Source organism: Gossypium hirsutum, chromosome D11 (genome assembly GCF_007990345.1).
Source record: "Gossypium hirsutum isolate 1008001.06 chromosome D11, Gossypium_hirsutum_v2.1, whole genome shotgun sequence".
Classification (NCBI taxonomy): Eukaryota; Viridiplantae; Streptophyta; class Magnoliopsida; order Malvales; family Malvaceae; genus Gossypium; species Gossypium hirsutum.
This window is the reverse complement of record NC_053447.1, coordinates 15,082,463-15,107,698: the sequence shown is the minus strand read 5'-3', so window position 1 is coordinate 15,107,698 and position 25,236 is coordinate 15,082,463. Positions and strand designations below refer to the sequence as shown.

The following is a 25,236-nucleotide window of genomic DNA, read 5'->3' as shown; positions in this document are numbered from 1 at the left end:
TGCTAGAGAAATGACGATCTGAAACACTCATTTCATCTTCCATGCGGTAAGTGTAAGATTACACTCAAGGATGTGGCATAATAACTTGGTCTACCGATTGATGTTGTAACACTCTATTCGACACGATTTACCGGATCGGGATACAGGATGCCACCAAAATAAACTAATTAGCAAAATTTTTCAATAGGAGAAAATCATACTGAACACACTTCTCATTTCTTTAGATTCTTCCTAAATCAAAAGATTTTAAAAGAGGCGTTTACTAAATACAACAGATTTTCAAAACTACTTTAATATATTACCACTTAAAATTTTGTTAAAACCCATTTAATCACGACGTAGAGTATTGTACGCCAAATATCTAAAAATGCCCTTATGTATGCATAATATCGCTCTATGAACCGCCACTTTGGCGCACTCTTGGCTTGGTCCCTCCTGGTGCACTCGTTCAATTTCAAGATCCTGCATAACAAATAGACGCCTGTAAGTTCAATGGAACTTAGTCAATCTCAACCAATATTACCTTTAAACGATGTTGTTAAATTCTTCGACTTAAGGACTTTGGGCTTCTTTTTAGACCTTGGCGGATAATTATACGCCAATCTCTATACTTAACCACTTTATACACATTTTGTCTCATCATTGGATCACAAGCTTCACACTTTAATGTGGATCTTATTTCATAATCCCTTTTGAAAATAAAATTTGGATACATTTCTCGGAATGCTATACATGCAGATACTGCTCTTGGAAGATTCTTACGTTGGCTCTAGTAGCTGAAAAAATTCCAGTCATACCGCATTTTTAAGTCAATCTAGATAGCGAACTTATTTCGTTGAATGCAATGTTTTAGATCATCCAATAGAATCCCAGATGGCTTCGATACATAACGTGAGAACTTCTAGGTTTGGCGGGCACTTACCCCACCGATAATTCCAAATATGCCAAGCTCCTTATCCTGGCGAGTTACTATAGCATATTCATTAGTCATGTATACTGCCAAAAACTCTTTTAAAAAATGCCACAAAGGCATACCCAGATCTCGCCACAAAGGCATTTCAGATAATTCGCCACAAGGGCTTCCCAGATAACTTCGCCACTAAGGCTTTTCGAATAATATGCCACAAAAGCTTTTTAGATAATTCGCTATAAAAGTTTCTTAGATAACTTTTCCACTAAGGCTTTCTGAATGATACGCCATAAAGGCCTTTTAGATAATTTGCCACTAAGGTTTTTCGAATAATACGCTTTCAGATAATTTGCCAAAAAGGCCTAGTTTGGTTTGGTTTGGCTTGCCACCAAGACACCACATAAATTATCGTGTTTGACGATATAGATTTACCGAAACTTAGCATTGTCTGAGGTTTGCCCATCATCACCCTAAGGCACACAAAAACCTTAGTAGACAAATGCGACTCATCCATCATTTCCAGAATGTGCCATGACCATGGTCTTTCCACATATATGTCATAATGGCATTTTCTCATGTTTACTGTGTCGATGGACCTCGTGTTTACGGTCTCGGTGGACTACAGTCTTGTCATATTGGCATTTGTGTTTATTGTCCCGGCGAACATCATCAAAACACTACTGCGGGGTTCATTGTCATATCGCATATTTTTCAGACACTCCGCCCGAACCCCCTTGTCACCAACCAAATTTTGATATACATCACTCTAATAACATATTGGACACATTTACATAGACTTCACTAATACCCTTAACAGAATCATACTTCTCATACATGCTTACCACACATCGTTATTTTCATATAGCACATCGTACACTTTAGTACATACATACAAATGATTCACAGAGAACACACACAGACACACACACACATGCACACATAAATACAACTCTTTAAGATATGTGCATCTATATGAACATCGACCGTACACGGAATCATCATAAAATATCATGCAGAAGTCGGGTTTAGAAACTAACGAAAGATCTAACTTTACCTCAACTTGAAACTTTTGTTTCGATTATCCTTTCCAATCCAACAGCAACAACTGCTTACAAGATCATGGAATTTTTATTAGAATTTTCATTTACAGATGGTTTGTTAATGTTTCAACTACGTGCAACTCTTATATAGGGTCTTTCACTTACGCCCTATTATTTTTACACATTTTAACATCCTTACTCATCAACAATCGTAATATACAGAGCCATATGACTTACCAAAAGGTTGAATCATCCACTGATTACACGAGGTCTTAGCTCTATCTTAACGAAGAAGAAGTGAACATTTAGGTTAGAAAGAAGAAATTGAAAATTGAGTAGAAGGAAAAACTATTGGAATGTTCCCCTCCCTTCAATAAATATACTCTTGGTCCCCAAATTTCCCCACCAAATCCAGGGGTAGGCAAAAAAAAAATCCAGTGAAGATTTACTCTACTATTAACTAGTCATGGGAAGGGTCAAAACAATCCAATTGACTTCCAACTAATCTCATTACAAGAACCAACTTGAACAATGCTCATGCAAACCAAGCATATTATACTTTAGAGATGATTGGCGTGATCTTAAAGAGAATTAAGTCACTTATAGCTTTCTCATACAGTTGGTAGGCTTTTAGTGCTCAGCTAAAAATTTGGGGCGTACTCTCCCTTAGGCGTACTTTTTCTTCACTTGAAGAGGCCATATAATTAAATCCTTAGATACCTTTAACGGGTAGATTAACGCTGGAACACACCAATACTCTAATTTGTTGGCAAGTTAGGGTGGCATATTATACTAGTATAGTGCGCCAAAATAGTTTACATACATACCTTACTCACCCTTTTTGGATTTATCGCCTTTAGGGCGTGACAAATGTGGTAGTCGTTACGGGAGCATTGCACAATGGGGATTGAAGGCCAATTTGCCACCGACTATTAGGCAATATGCTGAATAAGTTTAGTAGTAACCGAATAGATATGAAATGGTTAGAAGATAATTTCTCACATTTTGACAACTCTTCTAATGCAGTTGAAAGACAACAATTCACTCAAACATTCATAATAAGGTTGATCGGGGGTTTTCTAATGCCAAACAAATCTCGAAATTGATACATTTAAAATGGCTCCTACAACTAATTGACCTAAAAGAAGTTGAATGACTTAGTTAGGGATAAACTATCTTGGCTACATTGTACCAAGAGATGAGTTGGGCAACTGAAGCATAAAAAAAATTAAAATTGATGGATATATACTCCTCTTTTAATCATAGACATAATATCGCTTACCATTTTTATGTCTTTGAGTAAACTTCCCTTATCAATTTCCACTCGTACTAAGATAAAATCATTTAATAATATAATTATCATATTTATTATTATTATTTTTAGAATAACATATTATTTGAACAGGTGGAATAATGATGCTAGTCATGTAAGTATACCAAATAAGCTTGAAAATATTTGGTTATTGTTATACCAACATTCAAAAGTCAAGGCTAATTTTTAAAAATATTATTAGATAATAATTGCGTAAAGATTTGAAATTTAATATTAAGTACGTAATGAAATTTATAATTTTATACTACTGTTTGAATGGATGTCATACTCTAATCAGAGAGTTAAATAATGCAACACCACTTACTCAACTCGACCGCCAAGTCCGAACTACAATATGCTACATTCATTGTCGAAGCAACTATAATCAGTTAGGCAATATTTAATCATACAAGTAATCAAATGTCAATAATATTCAAATTATGTTATACAATCATTTCCAAATCTTATACGAGCTTACGAAAGCCATTCTATTAACCTGAACATGAAATAGGATTAAATTGCTAAGTTTTGAAAAATTAGAGCTGAGGTTACAACTTCAATAATTTCACGTCGTGATGATGCCAACCAGTATGTCACGTCACGACTTCATATCTTTTAACATCGCGATGTCACTGTTGACCATCGTTGCGACGAAAGAAGTTGGTTGTCGAGACTTGCCCATGTTTTGGCAAATTTGCACATTTGAACCCAATCCAATTACCTTTAAATCAACTTTAATTGCTACCACACAATCACTCACCAAATAAAAAGTTATTTTACCAAGCCAAACTAACTCAATTCAAGTATGAATTCATTTCACCAATTCATTTAATACTTTACAACTCAACTATTAATCATTTAAGTCTATTTAATCCAATTCAAACTATGTCAACCATGTTCATTCAAGCTCCATGGATACATACATATACAATTCAATTATCAAAAAAACCTACATGACCCTAAAAAACCAAATCAATCAAAATGCATAACTCAAGCAAGACAATCAAATATACCATTTCTAGTTATGCACCAACTTTGTCATTTTACTTACCTCATTTCTTTAATATACCAAGATCAAATAGACTCATATTCAATGACCTTCCATTTGGATAACAAATTCATTTCGTCCCATTTCAAATTCCCAATTTCATATAAATCGTTTCGCATGATGAACCCTAATAAACAGACTCGGATACACAAGTAACTACACCACACCAGTTGTTTGTCCGAACTAAATATATATATCAGGATATCCATTCGAGCTAAACCTTTATAACAACACATCTTGTTACTCATCTGAGCTAAACTTATTTTATGGTTATGACATATTTGAGATTCATGACTATCCATCCTAACAATATTGTTTCCACAGTTTTTTTTTTTGAAAGTACAATGTACCTTATCACTATACCAAACACTTATTGGTAAAATATGAATAATTACAAAAAAAAAAATTTAAAATATCAAAAATATATATGGACCCATACAAATCAATACAAACCAATATAGGTTGAACTAACAAAAACAAATCACAATTTGAATGAGTTACCGCCAAACCTAAGCTTTATGGTTCCAATTTTATGACCAAAATGAAGCAAAACATAAGCTTTATGATTCCATTTTTATGACCAAAATGAAGCGTACCAAGCGGCACCAAATGGAACCGGCAACAATTCTGAAAACCCAAGTAATTGGAGCACAAATTATATAGCTATATTTTTTTACCAAATATTTAAGCTATAAAATAGAATAATAGTTATGAAACGATAAACGAGTTTTCTATCATTACTCATTTCTATCCATTGCTTGGTAACCTAAAAGTGATAGTTTTTGGATTTTGGTTCCAAATGTAGCTTGGGTCCAATGAACGATTTAACTATGGCGGAGGATGTATTTTGAAGGGTAGGCAGGGTCTACATGTATGATTTCCGGAGCAAACAGTACCCTGCATTTTGCATTTGTTGGTAGAGCTCCTTGGCTTGGTGTTGGCACATTTGAACTCTTTGTATCACAGATGTAGAGTTCAACTCATCTAAATGTTGATAACAACATTCAAAAGTGACCCAATGTAAACATAAAATCATTTTTGTGATATCCGGTGAGATTTGAATCTCGACATCTACACTTAGGATGGAACTGATGAAACAATTGGCAAGGTTTAAAATTATACGCTAGCTGCTATCGTCAGGATGTGGCGTTTTACTCCGATACGAAAACTGAATACAGAGATCATTCATTCTAACAATCCTAGAGTTCAATAAAAACAGCAGCTCTATTGCATTCCTCCATATAAATTCAATAAAACAGAACAAAAACAAAGCATTCCAATAAATCAACCAAAATTTTAATATAGGAACCATGCTCAAGAATTCCGAATTATACCGTAAGATAATCGAGAATAAAAGTTTTAAATAGTCAAAATAAATAATCTAATGCTAAAACTTGAATTATCATTTTCTTTACTCACTCTCCCTCGGCGCAAGCAATCAATACATTCCTCTACTGTTATTGAGAATCGAGCCGAGAGTCCCCAACACGGCGAAAGCTAGAAGCGGGCTAACATCCAAGGTGTCGAAAATCGGCGGAATTATATTCCTAAAGAGATTCAAATAAGGATCACATAGATCCCTAATAGCCGAAAGGGGCTGCCGGTCCCAGGGAATGTTAGGGAACCAACTGAGTAAAACCCTAACCATCAAAACCCCACTGTAAATGTCAAGCCACTTAGCTAATCCCGCCGCAACCACAGTCAAAGGCGTGTTGAGGTATCCGCTAGGGCGGTCCTTTAAGGAAGCGAAGAAGAGAGGGCCCACGGTGGAAAGTGCGTTGGGGTTCTGGGAGATTGTTTTGAGAGCATAATTTTGGATCATTTTGGTGAAGACGATGGTGGCGGAGAGGGCCAAGGAGAAAAGGGTTTTGAGGGTTCGAGTTGAACCGTTGAGTGGGGACAGAGCTGGGATTTCGGGAGATTTGCAGGGTGTTGCCGGGGGTGCAGAAATGGAAGCTAAAGGGATAAATTTGGGGGGTTTGGAGACGGAGTTTGAGGGTTTAATGGGAGGAGAAAGGGGAAGGAAGATGGGTTTGAAGGTGAAGATTGGGAAGTTAGGGTTTCGGGGAGGAAGGTGGAGTAAAGGTCGGGGAAGGATGGTATGGCTGCTGAGTAACGACATGTTTGGGAAAATTTTCGTTCTTCGTTTTCCTCGACAAACAAAGGGAAGAGAAAGGATAAAGATTTGAGAGGTTATGTTTTGAGGAAGAAAAGTGGTTAACTTAAGCCTAATAATTTTTTTTTAGTTAAATAAACCTTTTATATTATTTTTTATCATTCCTTATCTTAATCTTTAAGTGATAAACTTTTTAATTTTTCTTAATTGATCACAATGTAAAATCTGAAAATAATTACAAAATAAAATATCCATTTTATAAAATAAAAAATCTAATTTTCTATCTAAGTACAATACATGCACATTGCACAAATATATGTCTAACCAAGTTTAATATAAAATCCAACAAATAAAACCCAAGCAAACAAGAAAAATCAATGACAAAATCCACATGGCAATGGCATACACACATTGTGGGGGTAGGTCTCGCATATTACAAACCAATGTGAAAAGAAGACAAGCATATGATGAGAGTAAGGCCTACATATCACATTTACAAATGGTGAGATTCAAAAGACATAGAGCTTCCTCCTTAATCAACAAATCATGACCTCATAGGTAAATTTAAATTAACTTTGTTATAGCAAATAAAATCTCGAGTAAAAGTAAAAAATATCTATAATCTGTAATATATATAAGCATGAGTTTGAATTTTTTGCATTGAATCTATAAGAATACTATTTATTTTCTATCATACTACTGAATTGACATTTAAAAATATTTTATAATTTGTCAATTGAGTCTTAGCTCAATTGGCATCGTTATTGTTGTTAATATAGGAGGGTGTGGGTTCAAGCAGGGGTGAAGCCAGAACAAATCGAATGAAATTTTAATTTTTTATAGTCTATATCTTTATAATTTTTAAAAGATTAAATCGAATTTTTATAATTTTAGGAGGGTCAAAGTACAATTTTACCTTTACTAATTTAAAATTTTAAAAAAAATTTAAGGGCCTAAATATAAATTTTCCATTTTAGGGGGGCCAGAGCCCCTGCCAGCCCCTGAGTTCGAGTGTGCTGAAATGTTTTTATTCTCCTATTTAAGAGTTGAGAGAGGGTTATGAGTAATTTTAGATTTTTTTATAAAAATATTTAGAAATTAATCTAGAATTATGTTATTTTAAAAATATATATAAATTGTTTATTACTTGCAAAGCAAGTACTTATAATGAATCATCATTATTTTTAATCATCAATATTAAAAATATTTATTAATTTAACGTAAATATATCTTTTCATATTTAATCAAATTAATGTAAATATTTTTTTGTAGTTATCATAAATCATTATTATAATTGATGCATGTTATTTGTTTTACCTTTATTTTATTTTATTTTATTTTAATAATATAATTTATTTTATAGTATAGTTCTAAATTTTTATTATTCTTAATTTTTTATTTATAAAATATTAATTATTTTAAATATTACTTACATTAAATATATTATATATTTTTTAATTTATAAAAATAATTTCTTCAAATAAGCAAGTTTTTATCACATCATTTTGCATGTCAATCTCCGACTGAAATGTTAAATGCTTAAAAAGAAAAAGAAAATTGTTACTTCAATTAAAATTTAGGACTTTAATGAACGACAATAAGAATTTGTTTAAATAAGTGGTGAAGTATGCTTAGTTCATTAAACTTAAATTAATGAATAGATATTATAAAAATATAATGAATCCAAATTTTACATTTTAATGATTGTATATGAAAATAAAATATTACCTTTGCTTACGATTTATTCGTAAGTGTTTTTTTATTATGAAAGTTTAGAATATGATGACGTAGTAAAACATAAAATAAAGGTTAATGGTGAGTTTGGATGGGCGATTGGGTGCAGTGCGTTTAGCTTACTTTTTGTCTCACTCTATAGTATCGCTACAGTATCTAATCTCACCGCCACTACTGTTTTTACACTAACTGCAAGTAAATTCACTGCCCATCCAAACCCACCCTAAGATGAAATAAATAATTAAATTTATCTCAAAACCTTTGAATAATATCACAAGTAATGAATTATCATCACTTATTTATCTCAAAATCGTCTTTACATATTTGTCTGTTTTTGGAAAAAACATCTTATAAAAGAATATGATTGTTTTAATCGTACTTTAATTCTTGACTAATCAATGTCATCGTTTCTCCCCTTAGACATATATATAAATGTAAAATATCATTGTTTTGAGTTTTTTCTAAGAGACGAAGCATTCTCAAGTTTGGATCTAAGTTGCTTTACCTAAAAGAGAAAATAGAAACGTTTGTTTTTTTAACTTCGGATTTAGTTTTTAGATTCAGGTCTCCAATGTTAACGTTATAAGGATCATATCAAATATTCATGCCTGAATTCAAACACATTGAGAAAGGAACAAAGTCATCGAACAATCTTCCCAACAGCTATCTCTTTTCAACCAACCAGGTACATAATTAACAAGAATCGACTAACACCACAATGGATATAGAACCAAAAGGCAAAAGAGGTGCAAGAGGGAGGAAGAATATTTGCTATATTTTAAAGTTCTTACATAAAGCATTTATGGAAGGATGTTCTGTCTTAAACATTATAAGAACCGGTGGTTAAGAGTGTCATGTACTTTTTAAAGAGTACATTATTAACAGAAGAAAAGAAAGTATCCAAATTATATATCAACATAAGGGAAATAATTGAGGGCGTAATAAAGGTAAGTACATATAATATGCCTCTATGAACTTTTCCTTCACTGTGATTTCCGTAATGATCTTCTTCAGCATTCTGAGAGGACCAACCATGACCCCCCATTGAACCACTGAACGTGACCCTAGCCAGAACCCTCGACGTTTAGCCTTATTCCCCAGCCGTACGGTGCTTCTGCGCCTCCTCTTCACCCGCTTCCTTCCCCGGCACCATCCCATCAACAGTGTCGAGTTTGGAATCATCGATACGGTTATGGAACCTCTTTTCAGCATCCTTTTTCTAAAAAAAAGGGGCCTCTTGGTTGCTAATGCTCAAGTGTGTTGTAGTCAACTTGCATCTCCATTCCTTATATAGCGATTGTAAAGATGGAGAAGGGTCTGATTAATCATGATGGTCATAATGGCTGGCAATTATAATAATCATCATACTCGAAGCCTGATGCTAAAATAAGTAGAATAAAAAATTGTCTTCATTCCTTCTCTTATAAAAATTGAGGCTTGTGGTGGTCATGATTAGAAGAGATGGGGATTTATTGATCAAAGCTTCAAAATGAGTTCAAAGAAAACCCAGTAGGTGAGAGGTACCAATCATTGAGGAATCCAATTATGCCTTATCACAAGTATAGGATAGGGTCTTCTTATTTCTTTAATTTCCTTTTTGTTCAACTTTTCACTTTGGGTACTTAAAACTTTAATTTCATCTTCTATCATTATTGTGCCCAAATCATAGCTTAATTCATCAATTTGCATCTTTTCTTTTTTAATCTTATTTTGTGGTTTCTTTTTGTAAAGTAATTCAATGGTATTTTATCAAATTCCCATTTGGGCTATGGGAGTAGTGGGCTTTTAGATGACTTTGCAGCCTTGAATACTTGACCTTTTCTTGGGCCTTTTTCTGTTTTTGTTGTCACTCATAATTTAAAGTGATTTGATACTTGAATTTGGATACAATTATGTATGTATGGCATATTCCATCAATTATATTTTAATTTTAATTTAACTTATAATATTTTTTTTCTTTGACTCATTAGATCACATTTTATTGGGTCTATTCGGTTAATATATGTTAAGTTTTTATATTATATATAGTATTTATTATTATTATTATTATTAATTTTGATTAATTTGTTAATTAATTGCTTTCAAATTGAATTAATCCACAATTAAATTTTTACAACACTTTTAATTCACCTTGACCAATTAATCAAATTAATTTGTTTCAGTCTATTAAATTGATTTTAATCCAACTATGCACACCCCTACTTGGACAAGTAAATTTATAGTGAATTATTTTTTAATCAAAGTCTCACAAATAAATAAAATTTTCAAACTTCCTAACTAAACTTCTATAACCATCTCTTAGGTAATAAAGCTAGTTGCATCTAGACATGCAATTGGAAAGCAAAATCAATAAACTTTCAGTAATTATTTGAAATTTTACCTTCATGTTATGTTTAAGTAATTATTGTAATCAATAGTTCTCATTGAATTTAGTAGGAAATTTATTGAAGGGATTGAGTAGGGAAATTACACAAGGCAATTAGTCATGGTGATTTTCAATTTTTTTATTTTATTTTATAATTTTTTTTTAAAAAGGAGGGATCTGCTTACATCGGTATGCTCCTCCATAATTTTTTTATATTTAATATTTTAATAGTCCAACTGTTGAATTTGTGTATATATATTTGTACTTGTCATGTGTATAAAATTTTTAATCGATCCAATATACCTATCATATTGATCGAAAATATTATCTATATTAATATATGTTTAATGATTAAAACTTGTTTACATAAAATGAATGAAGCATGATCTACATGAATGAATCATGAAATATGACAGTTGGGTTGTTATAATATAAAACATATAAAAAGTTATGAAACGGTCTAAAACCAATTAAGTTTTACACCAGTGCAAGTGAAATCCCCCAATTAGAAAAACTATAACCACACTTTATTAACCAAATACATAAAAAGAGTTTTTTACATTAATAATACGAAAAAAAAATTATGAAGATGGGGTGCTTTGTAAATTATTTACAAGAATGAATTGTTTTGAACAGTGAAACACGGAGTTACCATGTTGTCAGACAACAACACCCCCAAAAGTACACTCATCATTACCCAATGATTCTAGCTGAAAAAAATTATTTTTTAACTGGTGTTGTCATCCTAATTAGTGACACCGAAATTTTTAATTTTTTTCCCTAATTTCCCATTTTTGCTGATGCTATATTTTGGTATAAAAATATTGGTGTCACCATATAAGGTGGCAACACCAGTTTCTGTCACTTGTACGTCTGCTTGGGTTTTTTATTGAAACAAACTAAGGGAGAAAAAAATTGAATTGTTAAAGTTAAACTGGAGAAATCTTAAGTTCTAAATAGTTGTAAAAGTCTCACACTTGGGTCCTTACAACTATTAGAAATCAAGATTGAAGATCAAGAATAATTTTTTATCATTTCAGAAATCAAGTTTGAGTTGACGAGGTTAGATTTTAATTATTTTTATGTTATTTCATTTTATTTTACTATTATGTATAATTATGTGACCATGTAGTGATAATAATTTTTAGTATGACATGCAAATTATTTTGTTTGATACAAAGTTTTTTCATTGCTTTAATATGGTATAAATTGTTTTAATAGCAATTAATATATATGTTTTAATTTATTTTTATAGGTTTTGTATAAAAGATGAATAATCAATTCTTCGTATATGTTCATTTAGATAGGGTAATTTGTCATACGGAAGTTGGTTGTATATTTGAATTGCACCATCAAATAGGAATAAGGTTTAATAATAGTGTAAAACTTGATGAAATCAAACAAAAGATTGGTACGAAAATCGTTCGACGTTGTGGGAGGAGGATGTCCAAACTATTATACAAATTTCCAGTTTCGTCAAATTTGTGCAAATCCATTTCTAGACAGGCTGGCCATGTTCGAGACATACATGGCTAGGTCTCAAGACAATCAATACTTTGTCTCGAGACTACTAAACATCGAACCTAAATTAGATTTTTTCTTGTTTTCAATCTCGAGACAAATCTTGAGACAAAGACCTTTTTGTCTCGAGATATCCAAACATCAAAGCTAAATGTGAAACAGGGGATTTGTGTCTCGAGACCTATCTCGAGACATAAGTGACCAAGTCTCAAAAACATGTGTACCAACTCGTTTTTAGTGAAATTAGAACAGTAGTTTCGGGACCACAAATCCGAGCACAAACGAAAAATTATTTTAATATTTTTCCATGGTCTGCATTATGATAGGAAAGACATATGAAAATTTTGTTATGAAAATTTTATCGATTATATGTTTAATTCTATAGAAAGGACCAAATTGTATAAAATGCAAAAGTTGAATTCTAGTAGCTAGAGGGATTAAATAGCTATGGAATTCAAAATTTGAGGTCCTTATAAGGAAAAGTAGACCATTAAGAGTAGTTAGTAGATATTTATGATGATTCATCCATGGAAAATTAGAAAAAGAAAATGACTAAATTGGAAATTGAAATAATTAAAGATGATAATAAACTAATATAATCTTATTTCATCATCTTCCCCAAATTAAAATACATGGAAACCCTAGCTAAGAGAAAGTGAGCTCAAGCAAGTTGTTTTGGTTCAATTAGGTATGAATTCTTGTCCCGTTTTTAGTATTTTTTATATTTCCAAGATCATAGTAACCTAATATATCTATTTTGGGGATTAATTTGTAAATTTATCAAAGTATTAAAAGTTTGCCATGGATGAGTATGCTGAAATTTTGAAATTTATGGTAGAAAATGAAAGTTTTTTGAAAATTTTGAAATTTTTATAAAAAGTATTTTTTTATGAAATAATGATTTAGGGACTAAATTGTAAAGGTGTAAAATTCATGAAAAAATTCTAAATTTTATAAGTTAAATGGGCTGTAAATGTTATATGAAAATTTTGGCTAGGCTTGGAATAAGGATTAAATTGCATGAATTTCATTTTTCGAGCCTAGGGATGAAATTAGAATTAATTAAAAGTATAGGGAAAAATGGTACATTTGCATAAGATGTAAGTTGGATTGAATTGAATATGAAATGTGTTAAATGGATGTTAAATTCATTTATATAGATCCAAAAAGATCAAATAAAGAGTTAGATCGAGGAAAAGAAAAAGTATCGGATTAGTAGATCTCTATATACGAGCAAGTGGCGAGGTAAGTTCGTGTAATTAAAATGTATGTTGATATGTTTAAATTGAATGTTATGATTGTGAAATGCATTATTGCCCTTTATAAACATTAATCATATATCCGATAATGTTTGACAAGTGCTAAGTCTTGTTTGAATAAGTGAAAATTGATGGATACAGGATTTCCCATATTGGTTGTGGTCCTGCATATGTTGCGAACACACCATAGCTCTTACGAGCATCTTGTTATAAGCCCTCTCGAGTTTCCCGTTACATGGTTCCTGCGAGCATCCTGATCGATATTGATCCTGCATGTGTTGCGGACATACCGTAACTCTTTGTGAGCGCCCTGTTATATGATCGGTATTGATCCTACATGTATTGTGGACGTACCGCAACTCTTTATGAGCATCTTGATATAAGCTCTTTGTGAGCTTCCTCATGTGGCTCGCTTGAACTTCCTGTTATATAGCTATCTGGAGTTCCTTAATAATAACTCTTCGGAGTCACCTATTAAGCTAAATGAGCTTCCTGTTTTAAACTCTTATGAGTTTCCTGTTATAGCCCGAATAAGCTTCCTGTTATATGGCTCACATGAGCATCCTATTATATGGCGAGAGAGAGTGCTTCTTGATTATGTGCCCCAATGGGTACCCTTGAATATGAGTTGACGGATTACAGTTTTGTACACTTCGAATGTATTACATGTGTATCCATCGATATTTCAAATAAATTCAACGAGCAAAGTTCTGACATCGTTAAACTGAGTTTAAGATGATTAGTCATGGGAATGCACATGTTATATGGAAATATGATATGAAAAACATATGTATATGAAAGTTATTACATGATGAGCTCATCTTTGATTCTTGATGTTTACATGTAATATATGACTAACAAGTTTATTGAGATTATATGTGTTTAGGAAAATTGCCAAATTTCTTTGGATGAATTTTGTATACTTATCTTAAATATAAATGATTGGTAAGTGGATTTTTCCATTATACGAACTTACTAAGCATAATATCTTACTTTATTTTATTTCCTCTGTTTTATAGTACTCAGAAGCTCGTAAAGGTTGAAACTAGGTCGGAGCCACATCACACTATCCCTTGGACTTCTCAGTATATAAATCAAGTTAATTTCGATATTATAATGACATGTATAAGTTAAATTGGCCAAATGATGGCATGTACATGCTTGGTTGGAATTAGCTATTGGTATGGCTTGTGTTTGGTATATTTTAGTATGTATACATAATTATGACCTAAACATGTTTGATATGTGTGTTTGAAATGGTTAAAGATGGAAAGCATGTAGGCCTATTGATGAATGGGTTGTGATAGCATAATTGGTAAAATGTGCCCAAATGCATATATGTGTATTTGGTAAGTTTGAACGCTTGAAAATATGTGATGATATGTCATGCATAAAAATTGGTTTTGGCTTGATTTAATTGTTCTGAATTGGCTTGGGAATGTGTTAAAATGTTAATGTATGTGCAAGGTAAATTTGGGTGAGAAATAAGGCTTAAAAATGGCCTTATTTTGTCCACACGGGTGTGTGTCTGACTCGTGTGTGACACACGGCCATGCGCTCGGGCGTGTGGTTTGGCCGTGTGTCCGATGCAACTTAAAAATTTGAGAAATAGAATGCTTCGGATTACTCACACGGGCAGAGCCACGGGCATGTGTCTCAGCCGTATGTGACACACGGCCTAGCACACGAGCGTGTGGCTTGGCTGTGTGACCCCTGCACTTAATTTTCAAAAATTAAATTATACACACGGCCTAACACACGGGCGTGTGGCTGGTCGTGTGACCCAAGTCAGAGAGTTACACAGGTGTGGACACGAACTAGGATACGGTCGTGTGCCTCACATCGAATGCTTACACGGCCTGACCACATGGGCGTGTGTCCCCTGTACCTTGGAAAAATTTTGAAATTTTTTGCGTAAAATTTTCTCGAGTTATCGATTTAGTCCCGACTTGTTTCAAATGCATAAATTGGACCTCAAGGATTCATTTAAGAGATAGTTTGGTTGAATATGATTGGTTTCGGATATGAATAGTAAATAACATAAATTAATTATACTTGTTCTGTAAACTCAGGTAATGCTCCGTAACCCTATTCCAGCGACGAATATAGGTTAGGGGCGTTACAACATGAACTTTAGTGTCTCGAGACATATTGTTAAATTTGGCTCTTTGAATTTGGATTTGAATCCTAACTCCGTGTTTGACCCTGCTTGAACCGGAAACATTTTACATGAGATTGTTTATCATTACTTTATCGTGTTTATGCGTATAATTGTGATTGTATATAAATTATTATGAATTAATGACAAATTTTTTGATTTATTTATTTGTAATAGTCTGAGTTGCTTCGGCAACGTAATGTGATGTCACACATTCGGATTCAACGACTAGATTAGGTGTGGGGTGTCACAGTGGAAATTTGTATACTGCATCTGCAACATTGCAGTTAACTTTCATAAGGACTTTAAGAATACAGATTCGCGTAAACAAGTTGTGAACATTGGTAATTCAATAGTCTTATTTTTTTTTATCTTTTGAATACATTAGAAACACAAAGAAATGATAACACGACTTGTGAAAATACGTACGTAGAGTCTGTTAATGTCATCTTGAAGTGTACATGACATTTGCCCATTTTAATTGTTTTCTTAGTTACGTTCTACAAGCTAGCAACCTTGAAGCTAAAAATTGGGGAGGGGGTACAAACAAAGCAAATGGTGGCGGGATACGTCTACTACGAGGGGATGAAGAAAGCGGTGGCAGTCAACACATGAAAGATGAGGTCGATGTATGTACAACTATATTATCGGCAACTAGAAACTTTCCAAGTGATAGAGTTCGTCGGCTAGTGAGTAGGTATCTCGGCTAGGTTATACGGAGTTGATTTCTTTAATAGGGGGTGCAACCGTGAGTGGTTCCAAACTCTTTGGTACTCATGTACACACATCATTGCGGTATGTACATTTGCCCAGGTCGATTGTACACAACATGTCGACAAAATTTACACGTTGGAACACACATTACGTATTTGGAATACGAGCTCTTAGTTTGCAGTGGTTTTGCGGTCATGGGTTCTAGTTTCATTCCACCAGAAGAGGATACTTTAAAAACCCCATACATAAGTTTAGGATCATAATCATAGGGAAAAAAAGGCTCACCAGTATAATTAACTTATTTTTTCTCCATCAAAGTAGTATCCTTAACCTTCTTGTTTGAAATTTGTGACAGAGTTGGGGCAAAAAGACTTTCAGGGAGAAGAGTGACTATGATGGTGGAGAAAAGCTGAAACATGACTCGGGGCGGCAATAGTTGCTATGATTATATAACTTATTAATAACTACAACCGCTATCGCCCTGACTCGTGCTTTAGCTTTTTCTCCACTGTCACAGTCACTCCCCCTTAAAAGTCTTCTTGCCCCCATCTCCGACAAAAGTTTCGGACAATGAGGTTAATGATACTACATAGATAGAGAAAAAGAATAAGTTGATAATACTGGTGAGCCCCTTTTCCCTATGATTATGATCTCAAACTTATGTATGGAATTTATAAAGCATTCTCTTTTGGGAGCATGAAACTTGAACCCATGACCGCATAACCACCACCAACTAAGGGCCCAAGTTATACTTGAACCCGTGGACGCATAACTACCGTCAACTGGGAGCCCTAGTTATACTTAAACCCGTGATTGTATAACCACCATGAACCAGGAGCCTGAGTTCCAATGCGACATTTTCTAAGGTGATTCCTTTACCAACAGTCAATCCCATTTGTTAGAATAGTTTCCATTGAGTCTCTACACCTATCTTTTTTTTTTATTCTCGCTTGCTGAACCTTTGTTCATGTTTATTTTCGTAAAATAATAAAATAATAGGATTTGATTCAGGATTGCCCATTTTTCATTCTAGGGTTTCTCTGAATTTGAAAGTTGTCACTTAGTAGGTTTCCATACCAAGACTCAATCCAATTAAGTCTGTAGCGTTTACCAATTTCGCCATATCCCCACTCCCCACATGGGAAATGAAATGTGTGGATTTAAGAGCGCCACCGCATCACCATGAACTTAAACATACATTAAAACTATTACAATTTCTCCCTGAAACACAAATACAAATAAATCCTTCTCCTCAAATTTCCAACTAAAATAAATAATTTTTGGAAAGAAGAATGCGTCCAACAAGACACGTTTTTTATTTCTGTCTCTAAAATCGACCTATTTATTTAAATTTAGAAAAAAAAAACCCAATCCCTCATTAACTTCTAAAATCGACTTTTTTAGCTAATTAACCCCATATTTTTTACAATTATTTTATTCCCACACACCCGTTGTGAAAAGAAACAAACTTCATTCTCGACCTTTGAAAGTACTAAACAAATGCCTCATAGTAGCTATCATCGATGCTGCTAAAAGGACATAATTATTGCAAGCAAAAATATTATTGATGACGAGGAACACATCTTTACCTATGCTACTATTACCCTGTCTGTATAAAAGTTACGAGATGAAATGCCACTCGAACCACAGTTATCTTGTTCTTCCCTAAATAGGCTTAGGTGCTGCAACTGATTGGACGTTAAAGGGATGAACCACTGTTTTTGTGCGCTCCACGGCAGTGGTACCTAACCCAGACAAACTTTGAATATTAGATACGACACAAAGATCATACTCTGCATAGGACATCCTAAAAGGTAAGAGGTTATTTAGAAATTAAATTCGAGATTAATGTAAATTAAAATTTAAAGATTAGCTGAAGAAATCTTTGTGAAAAGAAAAAAATCCCATGGAGAAATAGGTGAGACTTCTGATGTAAGCATCATGTTTTGGCTAATAAAGATCATCAATACATCATCAAGACGTATCAAGTACTGGTAAATATTCTTGCAGGATTTGGCTTTACGTACTCATCCCTCTTGCCAAAACACTTAAAAAAAGCCTCTTTAAGCATGTTTAAAGTCAAGTGAGTGGTGGTTTATGATGCAACCCCCAACGAAAAGCCACATTGCCTCGTCTTTTCAAGTCTTTACTTGAAAAGGTTTCCGCCAAACTTGAATCAAATCTTTATATAATAATTTTACCAACCAGTTCATCCAAAACCCAATTCAAAGAACGAAATATTCTATCGCTTAAAAATAATTAGCTTTCTCTTTTTAACATATTCGTTTTACCTTGCCTTTCGTTTCGAGGTTTCAACTTTCAATTAGATACTCAAAAAAAGCGAACAATTTTTTTTATCATATCTATATATATATCGGAAAGATTGGATTCAGCTGCTGAAATAGAAAGAAAATCTAGGGGAATAAATGCACCTAAAGTAGCCACCAGCTATGACTATGACCTGTGAGGGGAATATAAATACAAGTTCTTAAGAAAAAAAAAACTAAAAGGTTTAGCAAACTTTTTTCTGGAAAAGATGATCAACCAGTGTGTGCAGTGCCATTGCTGGTATTGAAGTTTTTCTTTGAAGCTGGATACTTGATGGCATTAAGTTCAACTTTGCGCAGAGCAGCTTTGCCCAGATCAATGCCACATATATCAGACAGCCTTACAAGGTAGAGTAGAACATCTGAGAGTTCTTCACCAAGGTGAACTTTTTCTTCTTCTTTCCAATCAGGCAACCCTTTTGGGACCTCCCCTTTCCACTGAAATATCTCCGACAATTCTCCCACTTCACCCACCTTACATGAATTTTCACCAAAAAAGTGTCAAGAGTTTGAACTTTTACAGTGAACAATAATCATGAATCTACTTTATGACATGTATATAATAATAGCAACAAAAGAGAAAAGGGTAAGGATTTCCTGTGATTCAGAAAATAAAAAGGGAAAAACTTGTTTGAACTTTGCAGGGACAGTTTGTCAAGTTTGACTCTGCGCAAGAAGCATTTCAGGCAGGCCAAGTTGGAAAAAGTTAAAAACCCTAACTTGGACGTCAAGAAAGGTACTTAAGTAATAAGAGAAAATTCCGGAAAAGGGCCACTGCAAGTAAGTGTTGTGGTTTAAGGAAAACATGGCTTGACGACAAAACAATTAATATATCTAATAATCCAACTGGTATAGGCTGTATTTTGCTTGGTCAAACTCAAATCTTCCCATACAGAAAATCAAAGAAACTAGCCCCCCCCCCCCCAAAAAAAAGCTTGTAAGAGCTAACCCTTCCATCTTTCATGTCCCATAGAAATGGAAACCATCAAATATTCAAAGACAAAACTTAATAATAATAAAAACCCCGAAAAATAATAAAGAGAAAGAGCAAGAGCAAGCCTCATGAAGGTTAGGTTGAGATATGTACCAGGGCCAAAAGGAGATTTCTAGGGCTGTGAAACTGATCCCAGTCCCGTTCTTTGGCAAAGTTAGCCATTTTCTGCTTAAGAAGATCGAGACTCACGCTTTGATCACGTTCCTCAACTCCCCCAGTCATCTTTTTTCTAGCCTGAAAATTTTAGTCCCTTTGTCTAAGCGGAAAAAGAAAAAGAAGAAAGGACTAAGAAAAAGAAGCTAAAGATAGACTGATAAATGGATGAAAATGATGCTTGAGAGATAAGGGTAAAGAGTAGAGCGACAAGTGCAAGTGCAGTTTTCTTGGAAAAGGGCAATAAAGCTAATATAAGGGGAAAAAATAGAGTGGGGGAAGGAAACCAGAAAACAAAGGGATGTTCTATTGTGTAAAAGCGTTGATGAATTTAATTCACTAAATATATATAGGGTGGGTACATAACCACATACATGTATCTTTCTACTCGTACAATGTCTAAATACAAGACAGAGTTAGCAGGGCTGAGCCTACAGGGGTACAGCTACGACCTATACCGAGTACTGACAATTCGTGATACCACGTGTCATTTTCCCACATGGAATCCCGCCTCAATCTTTGGGCCACCGCATGTATTTGTAGGGACCACGTGTTTTTCTTCCTCATTACTTTCCTGGGGCTTGTTTGTTTTGGCAATGCTAATATATCTGCCCCTCGCCGGCACCGGCACCGGCACCAAGGATGTAGAATCAAAATCCAGGAGTAGGCCTGGTGGAATTGAATTTATTACCATAAACTTACAATTAAAATCCCATATCAAAAATCAAGCGTTGAGTGGGTGGCAGCTCCACCTGCAAATTTTTAAGGTAATTTCCATTTACGCCAATGACTGAATGAGAGAAAGAAGAACAAATAGAATAGCAAGTACAAGTGAAGTTTATATAATTAAGGATAATTGCACTTAAATATGTTTATAATATCTTTGTTATAATGGAAACCACTTTACTTACAATTGCAAGCTGATCATGATGCCAACTAAGTTCATATAAAACTTTTAACTCAAGTGTCCTTTCCTTTTATTTTTTATTTTTTTCTGGTAATCTCATTAATTTAAATTATTTTGTTTTTATTGTTTATGCGCCATTGAAAGATTTTGATTTTTTTATATAAAGAAAAAAAAAACTCGAGTAATATTTCTCTTGTGTCTTATTGATATAAATATTAAGGTATTTATATATATTGTTACAGATATTATTACAGCTTATGATAGAGTTCCAATATTTGTCTTGACTCCGCTGCCCCTAATACTGATATTCTTTGCAAACTCCAAGTTTGTTAGGCACGTGTCTACGGAACACGCGGTCCTTTCTGCTCTTGGGACTGGCGCTCTGGGATGGCTCCGTACTTACTGGACACGTGTCTGGATGGCTTGTAGAGTACGTGGTCCTTTCAATGAGTTCCTTGGGTGTATGCGAAGTGAGATTGCGATCTTCCCTAGGTTCCTGCGAGCTGGGTCTAAAACTTTGCCTTGTGAGCTGGACTCGCGGACGTTGGTCCTACAACCTTGCCTTGTGAGCTCGCGCAAAGTTCCCGCGAGCTGGTTTGCCTTGTTGTCTTCTCGTGGTCGGGTCGTGGGTCAGAGGCTCGAATCATTTCTAAGACTCAGGTCTCAAGTTATTGACGTATAACATGTTTTAAATAATTTAAAAAAAATTCTTTTAATGTGACATGTTTCATCTAATTAGGATAGAGATATGCAAATATAAAATTCCTAATTTTGAATTTATTTCAATTTGATTTGATTGGTAGTTGGATTTATTCAACTTTATAATAATTAAATTGAAATTATTTTTTTTTTAAATTAAACCCGAATAATTTAATTTGGACAAATATGTAGTTCACATCCCTAAACTGCACTAAGGAAAAGTTAAATTAACTAATGTTTAAAATATAATATCCAAGAAATCTAAATAGAGTTCCAAACTCCGCAATTTTTTCCTCCACTGGTATCTTATTATTGAAATTGTATTGTTATGATGGTGATTTGAATGGATCCTTATAGGAGCAAAAGTAGGCTTATCTTGTATGTCTTTTAAAGATCTTCCAAATGGTGATGTTATAAGCAACTCACTTATTTCAAGTTTCAAGTCCCACAATTTTCTTTTGTCCACTAATGATTCCGTGGACTTGACTACGTGAAAGCACATGTAAATTATTGTATAAAAATTAAAATAAAACTCCATTTGTTTTTATACACTATTTACTCAATAAAACTAATGTGGGAAAAAGGGTTTTATGATTTTTATTTTTTATTTTCTTAAGAATTCTGGTTGTAATACTCTAAATTTCTTAATTATTAAGTGTTAATTATGTTAATAAAATTGATCTGATTTAGTGGTTAAGTATTTTGGTGATGCGCTTGAGGTTTTGTATTCAATTCCTTTCCCTTAAAATTTTCATTAATTTTGGCCCAAAATCTAGCTTGCCATACCTAGTTTTTCTTTAAATTTTGTATGTTTGTTATCATGTATGAGGCTTTGGCCTAGTTGTTAAGAAGTGGTGTAAGTTCCCTCTTGCGAATTGAGTTTTCGACAATCTTCTCTTTAAGGGTAAGTAACAAAATGCCTTAGTTTTAAGGGCTGGTTGGTTTTAGCCATACATTGGCCGAATGCTTTAAGAGAGAGCAAAGGGTCAAATGCCCTAGCTCGGGTTGTGTGTGGGTTCTAATGGGTTGAGGTTTGTTGTCGTGTGCAGAGCTTAGGTTGTTATTGTAGTGCTGACATTTCCAAAGCAATCAGGTGTGTGTCCTAACCCTACGTGACTTGTGTGTGTATGATGATAACTGAATGTTTTTGTGATTTATTTGGAATCGTTCGATTGTGATCAGTGTTTTTCCGGCGGTGGCTAAATGTAAGTATCCCCTAACTATGAATCTGAGTGTTAGCCGATTGACTATGGGTGTGTTTCTGTTATGGCCGAATATGGACAAGTGAGTTGGGTGTCATGATCAAAGGTGAGTATGCCTTAGTATGGGTTAGTCGAATGCATGTGTGCCCCTAACTATGTTGCTAAATGTGTTATTTCCATATTTTTGTTGGTCAAATATGTCAATGAGCATGCTTCTAATATGTTAAACTATATATGCTAATGGCATGATTCTAATTTGTTATACTTGTATTTGAGCATGTCTGATTTGTGTATGTGCATTGGGGTTGGGATATGTATAATATGGAGAAAGTTCAGGCAGACTACAATCTGCGAATCTGGCGGTTTAACCGCAATTTGATTTTGGTAGTAATTTGTATTATTTGTTCATGGAGGTAATTCCACATATATCTTGCAGCTTGATAAGCTGTAAAAGTAACATGTTTTAATTTTATTCTTAATGCGTTTTTGGATTATTAATTATGTAAATTAGTAAATTTGATGCTCCTAATCAGTTAAATTCATGTCTCTATACTCAGGAGAGCATTTGGGAGCGAAAGGGGTGAAAAAGCGAGCCAAAATCGGACAAATAGAGCTGTTTTCAGGATCCACATGGCTTGGGCAATTTCACACGGGCTGGCCACACGCCTGTGTGCTAGCCCGTGTCGATATGGCACCCTGTTTCCCAAATACGTGGAAAAACCCAATTTTTAGGCTTTTTGAGCATTCTAAAGTCTATAAATACCAATTAGAAAAAGACCTAAGGGGACACTTAGAGAAGATCGAAGAAAGCACTAGAAGAACGCCATCAGATTCAACTCAAAAGCGGATCTCCCTCAAGATCGAAGATCTCAATTTAATTTCTTTCGAAGTTTTATTGAGTTTCTTTAAGTCTTGTAGTTATTCTGACTTTGAGATGTTTTCATTTAGTATTATGAACTAAATTCCCTAAATACCTAGGGAAGATGAAACCTATGATGAATCTTATTATTTGATTTCTGATTTACACGATAAATACTTGATTTTTGCTCTCAATTATGTGTGCTTATTTCTTATTTTAATATTTCTGAGATATTAATTCAAGTTTAATGTACTTATTTTAGTGGAGCAAATATCCATGTTTAAGAGTAGATCTAGCATAATTGAGTGGAGTTGCATGCAATCCTAGAAATAGGACGTCATAAATCTACCGGATTAGAGTCAAATCTAATAGGGGAATCCATAGATCGAGTTAATGCGACAATATGGGTTTTAATTAGAAAGAGATTTCAATTAATCGACCTAGAGTCAGTTGTTATTACTCTCGAAAGAGATATTAACATAATTTAGGGATTTCTACGGATCAAGACATAAGTGAATAAATTGTTTAATTTAGATTCATAATAATAGGTGAAGTCTAGGTGGATTATTTCCTTGGTATTGTCTATCTTATTGGTTATTTTAGATTATTTTCCTATTTCATTCTCTGTTGCGTTCTTAGTTAAATTAATTTTGTAATTTTAGATTAAAAACAATCATTCCAACTTGTTGGCTAAATAATAGAAAAACGGTAATTATTAGTACTTTTAGTTCTCATGGATATGATATTCCCTACTCACCATAACTATATTATTGTTCGATAGGTGCGCTTGCCTTAGTCATATTTATAGTTAGTTTAGTGACCATCAAGTTTTTAGTGCCGTTGCTGGGGACTAAAATATTAGGAACACTTGATTTTTATTAATTTAGCCATTTATTTTTATTGCACTTTATTTTTGTTTTTAGTTTAATTTTTGTTTTCTAAATTTTCTTTTATTTGCTTCTGGCAGGTTCTTTTAGTTTATGACTAGAAGAAACCCATCAAGACCATTATTATTTGACAGTTAGATTGAAAGTAAAGCTCGCAGAAATCGTAGAGAAGCAAGGCAAAGTCAATAGAGTATAGTAAACGAGCAAAGATGATGTTATTATTATTACTGAGGAGATGAGTGATAATCAGAATAATCAGCTACCTCATGCAGTTGTTGCAAATCCAGATCATGTTTATCGTACTATGTACAATTATGCCAAGCTCACTCTAACTAGGGCTGAATCGAGTATTGTGAAACCCACTATTGCTACAAACAATTTCAAACTAAAGCCGAACACTATTCAAATGGTACAACAATTTGTTCAGTTCAATGGTTTGCAAAACGAAGATCTAAATACTCATTTGGCTAATTTTCTGGAAGTCTGTGATACTTTCAAGATAAATGGCATTTCTAACGACACCATTCGCTTACGGTTCTTTCTTTTATCGTTGAGGAACAAAGCTAAACAATGGTTGAATTCTTTACCACGAGGTTCTATCACTACATGGGATCAAATGACTGAGAAATTTCTATTTAAGTACTTCCCACCGACTAAGACAGCCAAGTTGAGGAATCGTATCTCTTCCTTTGTTCAGATCGACTTAGAGACTTTATATGATGCATAAGAGAGGTATAAGAACTTATTGAGATATTGCCCTTACCATGGGTTAGCTCTATAGCTACAGGTTCAAACCTTCTACAATGGTTTGAATCCCTCAACTAGATAGTTAATCGATGCAGCAGTTGGTGGTACTCTGAACAATAAAACACCTGAAGCAGCTTATGAGTAGATGTCACTGAATAATTATCAGTGGCAAGTCATGAGGACAAAGTTGATGAAAGCAACCGGTGTTTTCAACTTGGATGTAGTCACAATGTTATCAAATCAGGTAGAACTTTTAAATAAGAAAATTGGTGGTTTATTATTTC

The 25,236-nt window shown here is 33.8% G+C and overlaps 2 protein-coding genes and 1 non-coding gene across 3 annotated transcripts; all 3 read right to left on the bottom strand.

Annotated features, from left to right (window-relative positions):
- Nucleotides 1-5,590: 5,590 nt before the first annotated feature.
- LOC107912522 (ylmG homolog protein 1-2, chloroplastic) lies at nt 5,591-6,538 on the bottom strand. Its single transcript, XM_016840731.2, has one exon. It carries the CDS (start codon nt 6,430-6,432, stop codon nt 5,749-5,751), a length of 684 nt encoding a protein of 227 aa, XP_016696220.1. The 5' UTR covers nt 6,433-6,538; the 3' UTR covers nt 5,591-5,748.
- A 10,936-nt stretch (nt 6,539-17,474) lies between these two features.
- LOC107912523 (dCTP pyrophosphatase 1) lies at nt 17,475-19,980 on the bottom strand. Its single transcript, XM_016840732.2, has 3 exons — nt 19,592-19,980; nt 18,723-18,978; nt 17,475-17,922 (listed from the first exon to the last, which is right to left on the bottom strand). The coding sequence occupies exons 1-3, from the start codon at nt 19,718-19,720 to the stop codon at nt 17,843-17,845; spliced, it is 465 nt and encodes a 154-aa protein (XP_016696221.1). The 5' UTR covers nt 19,721-19,980; the 3' UTR covers nt 17,475-17,842.
- A 4,889-nt stretch (nt 19,981-24,869) lies between these two features.
- On the bottom strand, nt 24,870-24,976 carry LOC121223983 (small nucleolar RNA R71). Its single transcript, XR_005921447.1, has one exon. It is a non-coding gene; the product is annotated as a small nucleolar RNA R71 (small nucleolar RNA).
- Nucleotides 24,977-25,236: the final 260 nt, after the last annotated feature.

Coding starts and splice junctions, on each gene's coding strand:
- LOC107912522 (XM_016840731.2), bottom strand. CDS start 6,432: ATGTCGTTACTCAGCAGCCATACCATCCTTCCCCGACCTTTACTCCAC.
- LOC107912523 (XM_016840732.2), bottom strand. CDS start 19,720: ATGACTGGGGGAGTTGAGGAACGTGATCAAAGCGTGAGTCTCGATCTT. Junction 18,979..19,591: donor GAAATCTCCTTTTGGCCCTG/GTACATATCTCA, acceptor AATTCATGTAAG/GTGGGTGAAGTGGGAGAATT. Junction 17,923..18,722: donor CAATGGCACTGCACACACTG/GTTGATCATCTT, acceptor TGTCTGGGTTAG/GTACCACTGCCGTGGAGCGC.